This window comes from Mirounga angustirostris, unplaced genomic scaffold (assembly GCF_029215605.1).
Source record: "Mirounga angustirostris isolate CCGP_5_RB_7025 unplaced genomic scaffold, mMirAng1.0.hap1 SCAF_12, whole genome shotgun sequence".
Taxonomy (NCBI): domain Eukaryota; kingdom Metazoa; phylum Chordata; class Mammalia; order Carnivora; family Phocidae; genus Mirounga; species Mirounga angustirostris.
In genome coordinates this window covers 29115243-29130961 of record NW_026991720.1, presented here as the reverse complement: position 1 = coordinate 29130961, position 15719 = coordinate 29115243, and the positions used below count along the sequence as shown (strand labels likewise).

The window sequence follows — 15719 nt, the reverse complement described above, 5'->3', positions numbered from 1 at the left end:
AATAATCTACAACTGTCCTGAGTGGGCAGTTGGATTTATTGCCAGCCAACTACTTATCAGTTGGCCCAGCTGGTCAAAGATGACTCTGGTCACGACAGATTCAGTCCCTCGAGAGAGCTCTTTTGAGTGAGTGAATGTGCTTGAGATCTGGCTTTCCCCCTCCTAAATATCCTTTTCTGGAATACAGCTCAAAACTCCTTACCCCTGCTAGGAAAACAGGTTCAAATACACATTCTCCTTGTGGAATCAAGAAGCTATAGATGCTCCAGGAACCTGTGCATACTTGGAGTCCCATGGTGCTTTTCTTAGCATTGATCAGATTCTCGTAGCTGGAATCAGATCATGAGATGACATAGTACCAGGTGGTATTTACGAAGGATGAATGGTATCATCTTTGCAACATTTTATAGATACGGGTACCGGAAGCTTGGAAACCTTGCAGAACATAGTAAACCATCAGGTCATATTCTATTGGCCAGGTAATATTTTGTCCTCCCTTCAAATTACAAAATTGAAAATAATAAATAGGAAACAGGCTCCTGCTTGCTACTTAAAAAATTACCAATTTGAAATGTGCAGTTATGTATACGTTCAGATTTGACCCACCATTTACATTATTTCTCTCTAAATAGTATAAACCTCACTCATGATAGTAGAGATGAACCACTTTATATTGGAGATATAGATTAGATTATGAAAGAACACCCCACTTTCCTGTTCCAGAATAAATAAAATATCTGTAACTTCCTTTATCCTTAAAATAAAATTTCATATGACCTGACCAGATTATAATGTATTTTGAAGTTCAACCATTTAAAAAGATTTCTGCAATTAAAAGAATTCATTTTCACTGAAAACCAGAAGCAAAATTAGAACTGAAAATGCAAGATGGGGGCCAAAAAACTCTAGCCTGTGACACCCTGGAAACTGGGCCATCACTCAGGTAGACATGCCCTTGTCGATGACTAAGGTTTTTTCCTCATGGGAGGGTAAATCCACTAGCAAATGCAGTCACCTCCCCCCATTACCACACACACACACACACACACCGCCTCCCTCCCTCCAGCCCTCCTGGAACTGTAGTAGGAGATTGAGATCTCAAAAAGAATTTATTGTCATCTTAAAGGTGAGAAAACTGAAGCTCAATGGTGATATTAATTGCCTAAGATTATAACTGATTGACCGGCGGGCACCTCAACCACCCAACTCACCCATTGCCGCCCTCGGGGCTCCTCCCAGCCCACAGAAACCAGATAGGGAAGAAGGGGAAAAGGGCAGGAAGTCCATGGAGAATGACATCTGCCTCAATGAGACCCACTTCATGGAGACCCACTGTGGGGTTTGTTTATCTTCAGAGAACAGAACAACTCTTTTGATGGAGATATCGGTGAACTGTGATGTAAAGAACCACGGGACACAAAAGAGAAATTTAGATCCTGAGGCCCAGTGATGTGGGGTTTAATCAGGAAAAAAAAAAAAAAAAAAGATTGTGAATCAGGTTATGCAGCAGTATTTTGTGGTGGAAAGAACAAGGCCTCTAAAATAAGAGTGAATTTTGACTCTACTACTTACTAGCTGAGTGACCTTGAGCAAGTGTTCAACCTCTCCAAATTCATTTTTTTTATCTATGAAATGAGTACCAATGGGGGGGGGGGAGTTGAAATTTTGTGTGGAGAGAGAGAGAAAGAGATGAAATGCTGGAGGCATTTACGAGGCTCTCAGTGCATGAGGGTTCACAATGCCTGGCAGGAAAAAAAAGGCACTCAAATGTCTGTTCATTGAATGAAAAGTGTATTTCTTCAACTCTATCAACTCCTAGAAATAAGTATCCTTGGCTTTAGAGGTATGGACACAATAATCCCTAAGTATTAATGTTCTCCCCTCCCCCATCCCCCTGAAAAGGAAGTCACTTGTCTTGTTTCATCATTTAGCCCATTTAGGTATGTGCCCAGGGCGTTCCTCATCATGTTAGTCCACTCAATAAATTATGTTCAAAACCAAGATTTCATGCACTGGGCCCAACAGCGGGGATACAGCAGAGAGTGCTCCATGATCCCCCCTGGAGAGGCTCACAGAATAAGTGAGCTTGGATGAAGGCTCTGATTTTGAGAGAGGCCACTAGCCATTAGCCAAAATATTTCTGGATCAGTAACTACACCCTATCATCAACTTGACTCTCTAAAAATTACAATGTGGCTTTAAGACCTGGTACACAGTGTTCACTCAACAAATATTTGTTGGATAAAAGAATGAATGGGGATGGGATGGGAACTTCAGTGAGCTTTTATTGCTCTGGGCTCATATGGGAGATATGCAGCAAATAAAATCCTTTATTTGAGGATAAAGCAAGCAAAGCCAATCTTTGATTTGACTAAGTCTGGATTCTGGCACCCACGAAGCTGGTATGTCTACCCTGAGAATTTACTACCATTTCAGAAGTCCTCTAGGGAGCCGGGGACACCTCTCAGAAACATTTCTTGCCACCGACGAGGTGAGGCAGGGCTTTCTGATACCACAGCTAAGCACACGCGGCTCACCTTCACGGTTCTCCCAGAGATCTTCTATCCTGAAAAACACTGGCTACCTAACCTTCCTAAACTGCCAGCCACCATGTCGTCTCTGGCTTCTGAACTCTGGCTCCAAAGAGTACCTCACTGGATCCTATACTCTCCTTCCCTGAAATCTCAAATTCTTTTGTTTTAGACTCGTCTCTGTGGTTGATTTGTGAACTTGAGAGAAGGGATATTGTCTGTGTAAGTTCCCCCCAGTACAGGGCACACTTAGGCAGTTAATAAGTAAGTTTTTTTAACATGACTTCAACGTGTAGCCCTGTCCAAGGTCTCCACGTGAGCCACCAGTATGGACTGGAGATAAGGGTAAGGACACAAGCCTCATCTCTTCGAAAGCTCTCCAGAAGCTCTCGCATGCATTCTTTCTCTGCCCTCCACCTTCTGACAATGCTCTCAAAGATTGCAGAAAATAAGACAAACCGGGAAAACGAAATCACGTAACACAATTTAAATATGGTAGATTAGATACTAGGCCAGAACCTTCTCTTTCGCTAAAAATAGCTGTCTATTTAAACGACGACGACCTCAAGCCTGACAGCATTTCACCAGTCTCAAGTCTCCTGACACCCTGGGACCTCAAGCAGAGTGTTGAAAGGTCAACTTGTTTGGTACCAACTCTGACTCAAAACGATTCCTCTCCGGTGAGGTGAAGGAGAGGAAAGGAACGGGGGCAGTGAGATTTTCCAGCCACTCCACCCAAATGCGAGGGGGGTGGGTGGAACTCAAACGTGTCCCATTCGACCCACGCCTTCCCCCAGGGTTGCGAAGACAGAAGCGGCCCCAGCAGTCTTCGGGTTGAATCAGTACCCCTCCCGCAGAGGCCGGCTCGCGGAAGACGGTGACAGGAGGAAAGGTCCAGAACACACCCGGGTCGGGGCGCGCCGTCCGGGAGCAGCGGGCCGGAGCGCCCCCCGCGGAGCCCGCTCGCAGCCAATGGGAGCCTGCGGTCCGGGGATGATGAGATGCGGGGCTGAGGCTGGGCCAATCAGGCTCCAGGCGCGGCCAGGGGGAGGAGATGGGAGGAGAGGCCGGGGGCGATGGAGGCAGAGCTACATCAACAGAAGTTTCTCACCTATTCCAGCGAGGGACGCTCCCGCACCTCCTGCACACCTCCGGCTCGTCGCAGGAGGAGGGCCCCGGGCTACTTTCTCCATCTCCTCCCAGCTCCCCGCAAGCCAGGGGAAGGCTGCCGGGAGCCCCCACCGCTGGCCTTCTTTTTATGTTGTCTGCAGGGAGAAAGAGGGCGAGGGACAACTTGGTGCGGGGGAACTGACCTCTGGCTTGGCGGGCCCCTGGGCAGGGAGGGCAGAAGAGGAGTGGCTGGGGCTGGAGGACTCCATGCGGGGGCCATGGACAGAGCGGCGCTCCTGGGACTGTCGCGCCTGTGCGCGCTGTGGGCAGCCCTGCTCGCGCTGTTCCCCTGCGGAGCCCAGGGAAATTGGATGTGAGTATGCGGGCAGCAGGGGCGCACGGGGGTTGCGGCAAAAGGGGTGCCCAGCCTCAGGGCACTTTCAGCTGGAGCCGGGGAGCAGGACCGGGGATCCTAGGGCGGATGACCCAATTTTCGGCGAAACCTCTGGGATTGGAGAGGAGAGCTGGGGAGCGGCTCACGCTAGGGGCGGCGGTGTCTTACAGGTGGTTGGGCGTCGCGTCCTTTGGGGTTCCGGAGAAGCTGGGCTGCGCCAACTTGCCGCTGAACAGCCGCCAGAAGGAGCTGTGCAAGAGGAAACCGTACCTGCTGCCGAGCATCGGAGAGGGCGCGCGGCTGGGCATTCAGGAGTGCCGGAGCCAGTTCCGGCACGAGAGGTGGAACTGCCTGGTCACCGCCGCCCCGCCGGGCACCAGCCCCCTGTTTGGCTACGAGCTGAGCAGCGGTAAGTCCCCGGACCCTCCGGCATGGCGCGGGATGCAGGGCGACAACTCCTGCAAGTACAGCCAATAAAGTAGCGCTTGCGTGGTCCGTCGCTCTCTAAATCCCAAAAGAGGTCCTTTAGCGGGCGAGAAGTGGGGGTGACGGAAGTCAGACCCGGGTGCAGGTGCGGCCCCGGAGGGGGGTGACTCCCCAGGTCCCGAGCGGGGCGCTAGGAGCTGTAGCTCTTCCTCCGTCCCGCAGCGCCCGGCGGGAGCTGCAGAAAAACTCTGACACTCCACCCCGCCGACCCCTCGGACCCCGTAGCGCCCCCCTACGTGGGTGACCAGCTGGAGAAACATGATGTCGGCAGCAGGGAATGCTGCCGCCGCGTCTGCTTTGATTTAAGCAACTCCGCTGCGCGCCGAGCCCTGGACAAGGGGCTAATTGCAGCGAAGCCGCACGTTTGCGGGCACCTCGCAGCGCGGGGTAGACAGAACTAATGGTGATTTTTAAAGGGAGTGGCCTGGCCAGCTCAACGTGCGGCTAACCCGAGCACGACTGCTTTGGCTCTGCCCTCTGTTCTCTTTTCCTTCCTTATCTTCCCTCCTCGGAGCACAGCCGCGGCGCGGGAAGCTGCAGTAAAAGTTCCACTTCCACGTGCCTAGTGACTCGGTGGGGATGAAGGCACAGGGACCCAGGATTGTTCTAGGCATATCAGCAGTTTCAGAGAATTTTGGAACCTGGGCGCCGAAAGATGCGTTGTTGTTTTTCACATTCATTTCCGTTCTCCCTCCTCCTTTGACCCTTCTCCACCCGGTCCCTACACACACCGCCGCCAAAGCATTGCGTTTGCCCCGCTGCGTTTTGGGCGGCACGCCCTTCCGAGGGAGCCCTGACCCCGCGGAAGACAAAAGAAGTGAAGAAGGAAGAAGGGGAAAAAGGAGGAGGAAGAAGGAGGAGAGAGAAGAAGGAGGAGGAGGAGGAGGAGAAAAAGGAGGGGGAGGAGGAGAAAAAGAAGAAGAAGAAAAGTTTCAGCTGCTGAAATGCAGAGACATCAGCTGTTGAAAAGGTTGATTGGACAACGGGCCTGCAACCGTACTCCAATCTTAACATCTCAAAAGAAAAAAGGTCACCTGCTGAGTCTCTTCTGTAGAAGTCCACTTTACTAATGTTTTAATGGGACTTTAATTTGCGAAGAGTTTAGCTCAAACTTTATTGCAGGTGTGCTAAATATATATTCAATAGTTTTCTATAACAATTCTTTTTCTTTTTCTGGTGACATTTCAGTTTTTCATTCTCTTTCAGCCTGTAAGAGGATTAGCTAGTACTATATAAGATATTTAACTGTTTCATATTAATATTTGTGATTGTTATTTATAATATCCTTTAAAAAGAAGACCAGTCTTTGATATGAAAGTAAACTGTAACATCTACTGATTGCTTTGGCCTTTGCTTAATTCTGATTTGCATTCCAACATGTATTATTTATACAAACAAGAATCACACCAAATATTTCAGCGTGTGTTTCATGAGAACACATTTGAAATTTAAAAAGAAAGGTCATCTGGACTCTTTGGGACATTGTACTACCATTTGCTGTATCCATGCAAGGGATTTTAAATTCAACACGTATTCTTTGAACTTGTCTATTAAGCACTGAGCTAGGTGCTGACATACATGTCAAATTTTAAAAACAAACAGCTGATTCGATACACAATATATAAAAATCCCCCCAAGTGAGATACTGAAAATTAATGCTGCTTTTGTGAAAGACTAAAACAATATGCAACTGTCCTTCCTGAGTATGTACTCATTCAAGCATCCATCGAAAGCAGTTGAAAAATCGCTTCCCTGCAAAGGGGATGAGCAGGAAGCTTTGTTATGAACATAAACAGACTCTTGCATTCAGCAATGTGTGTTTTGTTCTAGGCACCAAGGAAACAGCATTTATTTATGCTGTGATGGCTGCAGGCCTGGTGCATTCTGTGACCAGGTCCTGCAGTGCAGGCAACATGACCGAGTGCTCCTGCGACACCAGCTTGCAGAGCGGCGGCTCCGCCAGTGAAGGCTGGCACTGGGGGGGCTGCTCGGATGATGTCCAGTATGGCATGTGGTTCAGCAGGAAGTTCCTAGATCTCCCCGTCAGAAACAGCACAGGAAAAGAAAGCAAAGTACTGTTAGCAATGAATCTACACAACAACGAAGCCGGAAGGCAGGTATGTATGTATGTATTAGAAAATGGGATGAGGGGCGCCTCTGTGGCTCAGATGGTTAAGCGTCTGCCTTCGGCCCAGGTCATGATCCCAGGGTCCTGGGATCAGGCCCCACATCGGGCTCCTCGCTCAGCGGGGAGCTTGCTTCTCCCTCTCCCTTTCTCCCTGCTCATGTTCTCTCTCTGTCTCTCTCTCTCTCTGTGTCTCTTTGTCTCAAATGAATAAATAAAATCTTTAAAAAAAAAAGAAAATGGGATGAAATCTAGTGCCTTTAAGTAAAAAACAGTCGGATTACACTTCTGAATGAATCTGTCCCAATGATTTATTTTTTTTAACAGAAATCTTTTTTTTAAAAGATTTTATTTATTTATTTGACAGAAAGAGGCGCAGCGAGAGAGGTAACACAAGTAGGGGGAGCGGGAGAGGGAGAAGCAGGCCTCCCGCAGAGCAGGGAGCCCGATGTGGAGCTTGATGCGGGGCTCCATGCGGGGCTCCATGCGGGGCTCCATGCGGGGCTCTATCCCAGGACGCTGGGATCATGACCTGAGCCGAAGGCAGACGCTTAACGACTGAGCTACCCAGGTGCCCCTGTCCAAATGATTTAAAAAAACATACACTTGCAGTCTAAGAAATATATATGTCATACATATGTATTATATATGGGTTTATTATATATGAATAACTTCTACGTTGATTTCGTTTAAGTTCTCCATCTGATATGCGTTGAATCTTATTATAGAATGTATTGGTGATTTTGTACTTTGTACACCCAGAACACTAATTATGAAATAACAGATGTGCACATGCCTTTTGGGTCATTTTGTTCCATCACCTGAGCTGGTTAGTGACAGAGCCAGAATAAGATCTATAGTATCTGCCTTTCTAATGGGACTGAATCAAAGTCCATCTCAAATTTGAATTTTGATTTTTTTTAAATCTCTTTTTAGTGGGCAATGGTTCCTAAACATGTTATCTATATGTCCCTACGTTCTCTGGCAAACATTCTTGAATACATCCGGGAATACATAACTCTTAACTAACATTTTGGTAAAGCAAAGTTTTTTTTAAAGATAATTAGTTATTTTATTACAAAGTGATATAGATACCTTGTAAAAATGATAAATGCAGATAATTGTAAAGAAGCTCTAGCTATATTAAATGTATGGATATTTAAATATATATATTAAAGACTGGGGGGTAGACAAATTTGAAGAACCACCATCTAATTAACCTCTTTTATGAATTCTGGTTTTTCATACTAAGCTTTCTTAAAATAGAATAAATCTGTAGCTTAATTTACCTTTTAATATTTATTTTAATGAATATTGACACAATAAAGTTTGAGCTCTATAGCATAGCTGAATTACTTGGCGAGTCATAGTGATTTTCCTAAAACAGTCAAAACTTTTTTGTGAATATACATTTCCTGTGTTGTAATAATCTTTTCAGGACAGGAATATCAGCACATGTCCTATATTATTGTAAATATCCAATAACCTGTAAGAGTCCCAAAGTAGTCATTGCAATCTGCCACAATCTCCTGAAATAAATTAAAACAAGTTGCAGTATCTGTCAGGAATATTTAAAATATATGTTGCCTTTGTTTTACATTTTTGGAAAGTGAATAAATGGAACCCACTTAGAATAGGTGCAAGTGGCAGCCAGCTTTCTCTGCTTAACCACACTGGTTTATAATACAAAACCAGAAAACTCAGTAAATGTTATTTTCACCATAACACTTCAAATTCCAATTTGAACTTTCAATTCAATTTGAATATTGATTTAAAATAGCAAAATAGAAAGTAGGAAAGGCAGTAAATAGCAAGGTAGGCTTTTCATATTTTTGTTTAGAAATTTTAAAATTCCATTGATCACACTAAAGTAACTCTTGTTTAACACCATAGTTATGCACATGTCTCTTCTCCTTAAAGTTTTGCATGTAAAAAAAATTCAACGAATGGGGTTCTGCTTCAATTTAAATATTATCCAATAAAGAATTTTTAAAATTATTTCTAACATATAAAAGAGGGTTAAATAGATGTTTACATTTTTAAATATATGTTCTTTAAAATTCTGGAGTTAAAAAGAAAAACACTAAAATAAGTCAAATTAATATATTTTAAAAAACTAAATGAATATTGATTACCAGTTTAGATCTCTTAACTCTTCTTTAGCCGTTCTTTAAATAATTTCGTAGAGGTTTTTACAAATTTAACTAGAAAACAGAACTTGGAAATTCATGTCATAATTAGTTCCCTTGAATCAAGGTTATCCCCAAACTTGTGAGAAGCTCCGAAGTATTCTAACTGTATTTTTATTAGTGTCATTGGGCCGCTAGTTAGTTTTACTCTGTCTTGTGTGTTGTTTCAAATTAGGTAGCAATAGCTGCCTCTGTAACTATTTGATCTTAAACTATTATTTATATTCTGAGTTTATTAAAAACATACAACTGTTTAGCATCAATTTTAATCCACTGTGTTTGTTGGCAAAAAAACCATCTTCTCACATTACCAGGGTTTCTGCCATTATTCTAATTATGCAGAAAACAATTCAGCCTATACATATATATACAGTTTGTGTAAATTTCAGAGTTCTCTCTACGGAATCTTTTTGTTCCTCATTGGTCTAGATGGAATCTTAAAATATTACAGAATATTACCTGGACTGGTGTTTTTGTTGGTCTTTTTTTCAGGAAATATTACAACTCAAACATTTTTGTATTTTTCTTTCCACTGGTGGCCAAAAAAAAAAAAAAAAAAAAAAAACCACCACCACCAGCACCACAGCAACAACAAAAACCAACCAAGTTTGCAGGCTATTATCTAACATGGAAGAACAACCAACTCCATTTTTAAGATTGGCAATCAGGATTTTAATCTAATAGGCATATTCTTCTGGGTAAAGTTCAAGGTCTGCATTCAATTGAATTGATTTTCCTGGTCTCAAAATCCCAAACTCAAAATGTAGGAAAGCGTTCAGAGAAATGTGGGTACTGGCGCTTAGTAGTGCTGTGAACAGGATAGATGATTTTCTAACCGCTGACCTTAAGTACTCTGATTCCCACTTGGTTTCTGACACCATTCCTAAAGTTCTGACTCCAAGAATAATGTTGCTGAACGGTGATTGGCTGACGGAATGATGTGATGTCTTCCAGGGGCAGAACTTCTGGGAATAATGTGACTTGGAATATTTATGGGTATTTCTTTTGGTGTGCTTAAAATATTTCCATTCTTCCCATGTCCACCTCATAAACTTTTAAGTTTCCCTACCCCATAATTTGTTTTATGATGAGTAACTCAAAAAAGTGGGAGGGGCCCAACCCCAAATGTTCATTGACCTGTTTCAAGAATATTTATAAGTACTCGAACAACACATAAGTGTTTTGCCTTTTAGCAGGTTCAAATATATTTTTGGACTGAAAGAGACAAAATGGGTCAGAGGAATAGGAATTCTACATATAACCATCCAACCTTATGTCACAGTTTTCCTAAAAACTTAACCAGGTCATCTGATAGTTGACAAAATGAACTGCTCATAACAAAATGTTCCACAGCAGTTTTGGGGTCATTTCTGTAAAGTTTGGATAAAGCAATATACTGGGAAACAATCATTTCCCGCTGGGGTTACCTCGGAGTCAAAATAGTGGGACCAGTCACTCCACAGCCCACTTTTCAAGCAGTTTCTATTTTTACATTAAGTATTAATGATACATCTTGCCTATTTCAGTTCATTAGAAGTTTATCAAACCAACACTTAACACAAAGAGCCCAGTAAATTAAATGCTACCCTCCTAATTGCACTCCCATCGTTTAAAAATATTCCACCAAAATGTGCACATCTGTTTGCAATAGTTCACAAAACATTCCTCTGTTAATATCGTTATAAACCCTAACAACTCAACTAGAGTAGAGAAAAGAATTTTCTCATAACCACATGCTACTCAGACGGTTGCTATCCTTTTACTTTTCCTGTTAGCAGGAAAGGACTGCTATCACTGCAGCTCAGAATGGCTGTTGGACATTAATTAAGAATCCTAGCTGAAAAGCTCCAGAATATACTTTTTTGTGGAGTGTTCGTGCAATTTCCTTAAATATACTCCATTTTCCACTCTCGCTTTTCTCTGGTCTACTAAAATTCTCCCGCTGGATATAAAGACTTTATATCATATATTGCCATTCCTGAAACAAGGCAAGTATCTTAACCATGCTGTTTATTTGCTGGTAAAGTTGGAATAATATGTAAGTACATGTTCATTAACGACCTACTGTGTGCAAGGCATTTCTTCCCATAAAACTAAATCAAGTAAAGTAATTTATGAAAAGGTGCTCTGAGAAACACTAAGTTCTGCAGTTAAACCATGGTGTGTGTGTGTGTGTGTGTGTGTGTGATCTGCCCTTGAACTCTGCATTTCATCAAATTCTCCTAGTGGTAATTACATTGCTTTATTTTAATCCCTGGTTGTCCAAGTTTCTTCCTTAGAGTTTTTTGGGGCTATAATCATTTAAATTGCATGTCAAGTTATTGGAATTCCTCTCCTTGAAGTATATTTGTCTTTCTATCCTAGACTATATGTATGATAATATATGTGGTAAAAATATATATAAAATATATATGATAAAATATAAAATATATAGATGATAAAAATGCTATTTTTATACTTATTGTTAAGGACAAAAAGATAATGGAATTGAAAGGTAATAGAATAAAACTTTAAAATATCATCCCTGAAAAGTTATAATCAACTCCAGGTATTTAAAAGATTCTAGTTTTCCTATGGCAGGAAAATCTTCCCCAAATTCCGATACACATTCAGCAGGTGGTATCATTAGATTTGAGAATCAGTCTCTTTTTATCCTTCAAACCTGTGAAGTAACGTGTCACTCTGTGGACTAACACTGCTGTGGACTGAGGAATGGGAAGAGAACCCAGCAGGATCAAGGTCTCCCCATACCATTGACTCTCCTGGCAGTGATTCTTTTGCTAAAGGCGGTTTTTAGTTCTTCCTTCCGATTCATATCACCAACAGAGAATGAGTTAAAACTTGTTCCAGTGAGCTGGACTAACTATTCCATAAGTATTTGGTGAACATCTACTCTGTCTTCCATGCTTTGCAAATTGGCAACACTGTACGTGATGTCTGAATTGGTTAATGAAAGAAAAAGTTGGCCGCTCAGTAAGATCCTGAGCGAGAGGCAGCTTTAAATCACTAAGTGATGACTGTGAGGAATGTTGATCAGGTTTAAATACATAAACAGACATTCTTCGATTTTAGGCTTTCTTTGGACAATTTGTTTTGTTATTACCTAGCATTAACTGAGCTCTCTTTTTCTCATATCCTTCGAGCCTTTAAAATCTGAACAAAAGTAGGCAGATTGCATTCATTTGAACATTCATTTGCCTGGAGACATTTGAAAGAATTGAAGTCTTTGTGAATATCAAATGCCATAAATTTAAGCAAATAAGCTTTTGTGCCAGACTTTATTATTTTGTGTGTGCCATACTTTATAAATTGCTTTATCATGGAGAGGTATCTTTTGCCCTGCGTTAATAAGAAATAGACATAGCTACTTGCTTCTAGGTTTTGTGAATTCACAAAGAGCATATGTGCTCTATTCTATAAAGGACAGGCTTTAAATATTATTCTGTTTATTATTTTAAACACTAATAAGTATCAAATATTGCACAAATCAATACCATATGCTCTCACTCAAGGTTGCAAATATTATAAATTGTCTGAAATATTCTGTCTCATTAGATAGTTCAGAAACTTTAATTTGTTAGGAAACATAACATTCCACAAACATGTCCGTGCCAGGTTTAGTATAAAACAGCAAAGCATAAACCCGTCATTTTATAGTTTTGATAAGAAATGTAAGTGGAATTTAAGCTGTGAGGTTTTTCCTTTCTTTGGTGAGATTACACACATAATTTCCAAGTTATTGAATGGACAGATCAATTTGTCATTTTACCCAGCATGTTGACAGAACGTCAACGCTAGAGCTAGTCCTGGCGATTTATTAATCTGCTCTGCCATCCTCTGGGGATTGAAGGAAGCTGTGCTGACTAGCCTGGTGTGTAAGAGATCAGAACCCTGAAATTCTTGAAATCTCTATATTGCCTTTGCACTGTTAGCCCCTTTTTTAAAATTTTCTTTCAACTCTTCCTGTACCCTCTTCTTCAGGGAAGGGGGCATTTATGTAGACTCTAATGTGTGCCAGGCAGAGGGCTCTTACAGATATATGTAATTTCATTTAATTCCTCAGTCTGAATAAAGCAAACTCAGCACTTTGAATTGAAAAATTACATATATATATTATCCCTTTTCTACGTTAGGATGGTGCTATTACTGATCCATCAAGAATAGGACATATGTTTCGGATTAATTTTCCAGAAGGGGGGGAAGAATGTGCTGGGAGCCACCACACTCTCCAGCCCCTTTTCCTTTTGACCAAGTTAAGTTGATTAGTCAGGGTTTCTCATGTGGTCTGTGACCAAAGGATAACATGGTCCCCCCCTGCCCGCGTGAACCTAAGTGATCAAACGTGAGAGCCCTCAATTCCACAGATCTCATGCTTGGATGCCCGTTAGAGTCATCTGAGCAGCTTTAGAGAAGTGCCACTGCCTGGACCCCACCTCGGCCAATTAAATCAGAATCTCAGGGACTAGAGCACTGGTTATTTGTAAAGTTCCCCAGATGTTTCTATGCACTTGTGCACCCAGGACACCTGCCCTCTCCGTGCTTCTCAAATCTTAATGTGCATACCAGTCACCTGAGAATCTTATTAAGATGCAAATTCCGATGCTGCGGGTCTGGAGTGGGGCCTGAGAGTCTGCATTTCTCACGAGTGATGTCGGTGCTGCTGGTCCATGAAGCACACACTCTTGGTGTCAGGGACACGGAGGGACGCGTGAACATCCTCACACCCAGAACTGAGCAAAGACATAGCAATAAAAGCAGTTTCCCTCTGTCGCCTCAGCTAAGCCCCGATAACAACATTAGCCTGGTCCACCACTTTCAGTTAGACTTGGAAATGCTTGCTCTGCAGGGTCAAGAGAAGGACAAAACACTTGAACCCTGAAGCAACTGTAAAGAGCCTTTATGCTCAAAGCTGTCATTTTTGTGCAGGACTCAGTAGACCCAGAAAGTGAAGTCATGAAGTCAGTCGTGCTTCGGTTGTTGGGTAAAACCCTTCATGGATGGTATTTAATACCATTACGTTGGTTTCAGGCTGTCGCCAAGTTGATGTCCGTAGATTGCCGCTGTCACGGAGTTTCGGGCTCCTGCGCTGTGAAAACGTGCTGGAAAACCATGTCTTCTTTCGAGAAGATTGGCCACTTGCTGAAGGATAAATACGAAAACAGTGTCCAAATCTCAGACAAAATAAAGAGGAAAATGCGCAGGAGAGACAAAGACCAGAGGAAAATACCGATTCGCAAGGATGATCTGCTCTACGTCAATAAGTCTCCCAATTACTGTGTCGAGGATAAGAAACTAGGGATCCCGGGGACACAAGGCAGAGAATGCAACCGCACGTCAGAGGGCGCGGACGGCTGCAACCTCCTTTGCTGTGGCCGAGGCTACAACACCCACGTGGTCAGGCACGTGGAGAGGTGCGAGTGCAAGTTTATTTGGTGCTGCTACGTTCGCTGCAGGAGGTGTGAAAGCATGACTGACGTCCACACTTGCAAGTAGCCCCTCCATCCAGCGTCGAGCAACGCTGCTCAGTTACAGCCGAGGGAGTGTCGTCCAGAGGGTGCCTCTCACCCTGCAGGGCTGGGGAAGCGGACTCGGCCTCAGAAGCCCCAGACCCTCATGCCTCTCGCTGAGCCCCCTTTACCTGCTGGATATCCAATCGCACACAGAGCATGTGGATTTTGGGGGGATGCCAGAGTCGACCAGCTTTGGGTTCATCTTTTCCTGGCTTAGAAATATATATTGACACACCAGGAAGATAATCTGTCTCCTAAACAAGACAGAACAGGAAGCAGCCTTCACGCAGGGAGACCCGGTCCATACTCAGGATAAGATCCTGGACTGTGGAACTCAGCTATGAAACTCAATAGTGGTGGGTGAATAGTAGGCATTTTTAAAAGACACCTCTTCTAGCAGAAAGGAACAGTAAACATGATCTCATTTATTCTCTCAGTATTTTAGATGAAGAAGTCATACTGTTTGTGCATAGAAACAGACGCTGAGAAGTTAACAGAAGTGGTGGGTGCTTACTTACCCTTTCATGCCTTTTAAAAGGAAGGCAATTAAAAAGAATTTTCATAAGTGATACAGTACCCCTAAAAAGTGTTTGCTAGAGATGTTTAGTGACAAAAGGGAAGAATCTAAACATTAAAAAGTAAAATGTATGGTTTGGATTTTAAGTGCCTTTTAACTAGGAGAATTTATCTAGAAAAAGCTCAGATATACAGCAATCGTTTTTGGCTTCATTTTTTTTTAAATTTAAATTTAAGTTATTTAACATCTACTGTAGTTGGCTTCATTCTTTAATGGTAGACCAATTTCTACCATTAAAACCCCAGCTTGGAAATAATGGGGACGATAGGGATCTTGAAAGCAGGTGGGAAAATTAAAGGTAAAAACATAAAGGGCTCTCATACATTGTAAGGGAAAGCACCTTTTAAATGTGTAAAGACAGTATTTTGTATAGCATTTTGCTAAAAAAAAAAAGTTATATATTTTGTAAATACAGTATTTAAGTTATATGATATATATTAAAACTTAAGACATTTATTGCCAAAGCCCAAGAGCTAAGGCAATAAAATTATCTCAGAAATAAGATTAGCTTCTGTTTCTTTTCATACTATTAACTCTTTTTTTAAACGTTGAAAAAGAAGTTGAGTAGTTAGTTATATGGATGTGTTTTTCTTGTCAAAATGACAGATTTCCATGTTATAGATTAAAATATGCTGCAAAATATTGAGAATTGTGTTATTTCAGCAGATTAGTTCAATTCTGCTTTTAATTAGTTGTGCTTAACTTGTAAGGTTATTATAATAAATTATGCAGTAAAAGTGTTAACGGATAAAAGAATCTAAATCAAAATAATGATCAATTTGTGGATTTGATATCCT

General features: G+C 42.3%; 1 protein-coding gene across 1 annotated transcript; it reads left to right on the top strand.

Annotated features, from left to right (window-relative positions):
- Positions 1-3362: 3362 nt before the first annotated feature.
- WNT16 (Wnt family member 16) lies at positions 3363-15278 on the top strand. The gene is made up of 4 exons (XM_045865108.2): positions 3363-4014; positions 4206-4444; positions 6352-6638; positions 13864-15278. The coding sequence occupies exons 1-4, from the start codon at positions 3608-3610 to the stop codon at positions 14326-14328; spliced, it is 1398 nt and encodes a 465-aa protein (XP_045721064.2). The 5' UTR covers positions 3363-3607; the 3' UTR covers positions 14329-15278.
- Positions 15279-15719: the final 441 nt, after the last annotated feature.

Bases quoted from the DNA above. Each gene is read 5' to 3' on its own strand.
- WNT16 (XM_045865108.2), top strand. From the start codon at position 3,608: ATGGAGGCAGAGCTACATCAACAGAAGTTTCTCACCTATTCCAGCGAG. The intron at 4,445-6,351 runs GTAAGTCCCCGG...GTTTTGTTCTAG, and splicing joins TGGCTACGAGCTGAGCAGCG to GCACCAAGGAAACAGCATTT. The intron at 6,639-13,863 runs GTATGTATGTAT...CGTTGGTTTCAG, and splicing joins ACAACGAAGCCGGAAGGCAG to GCTGTCGCCAAGTTGATGTC.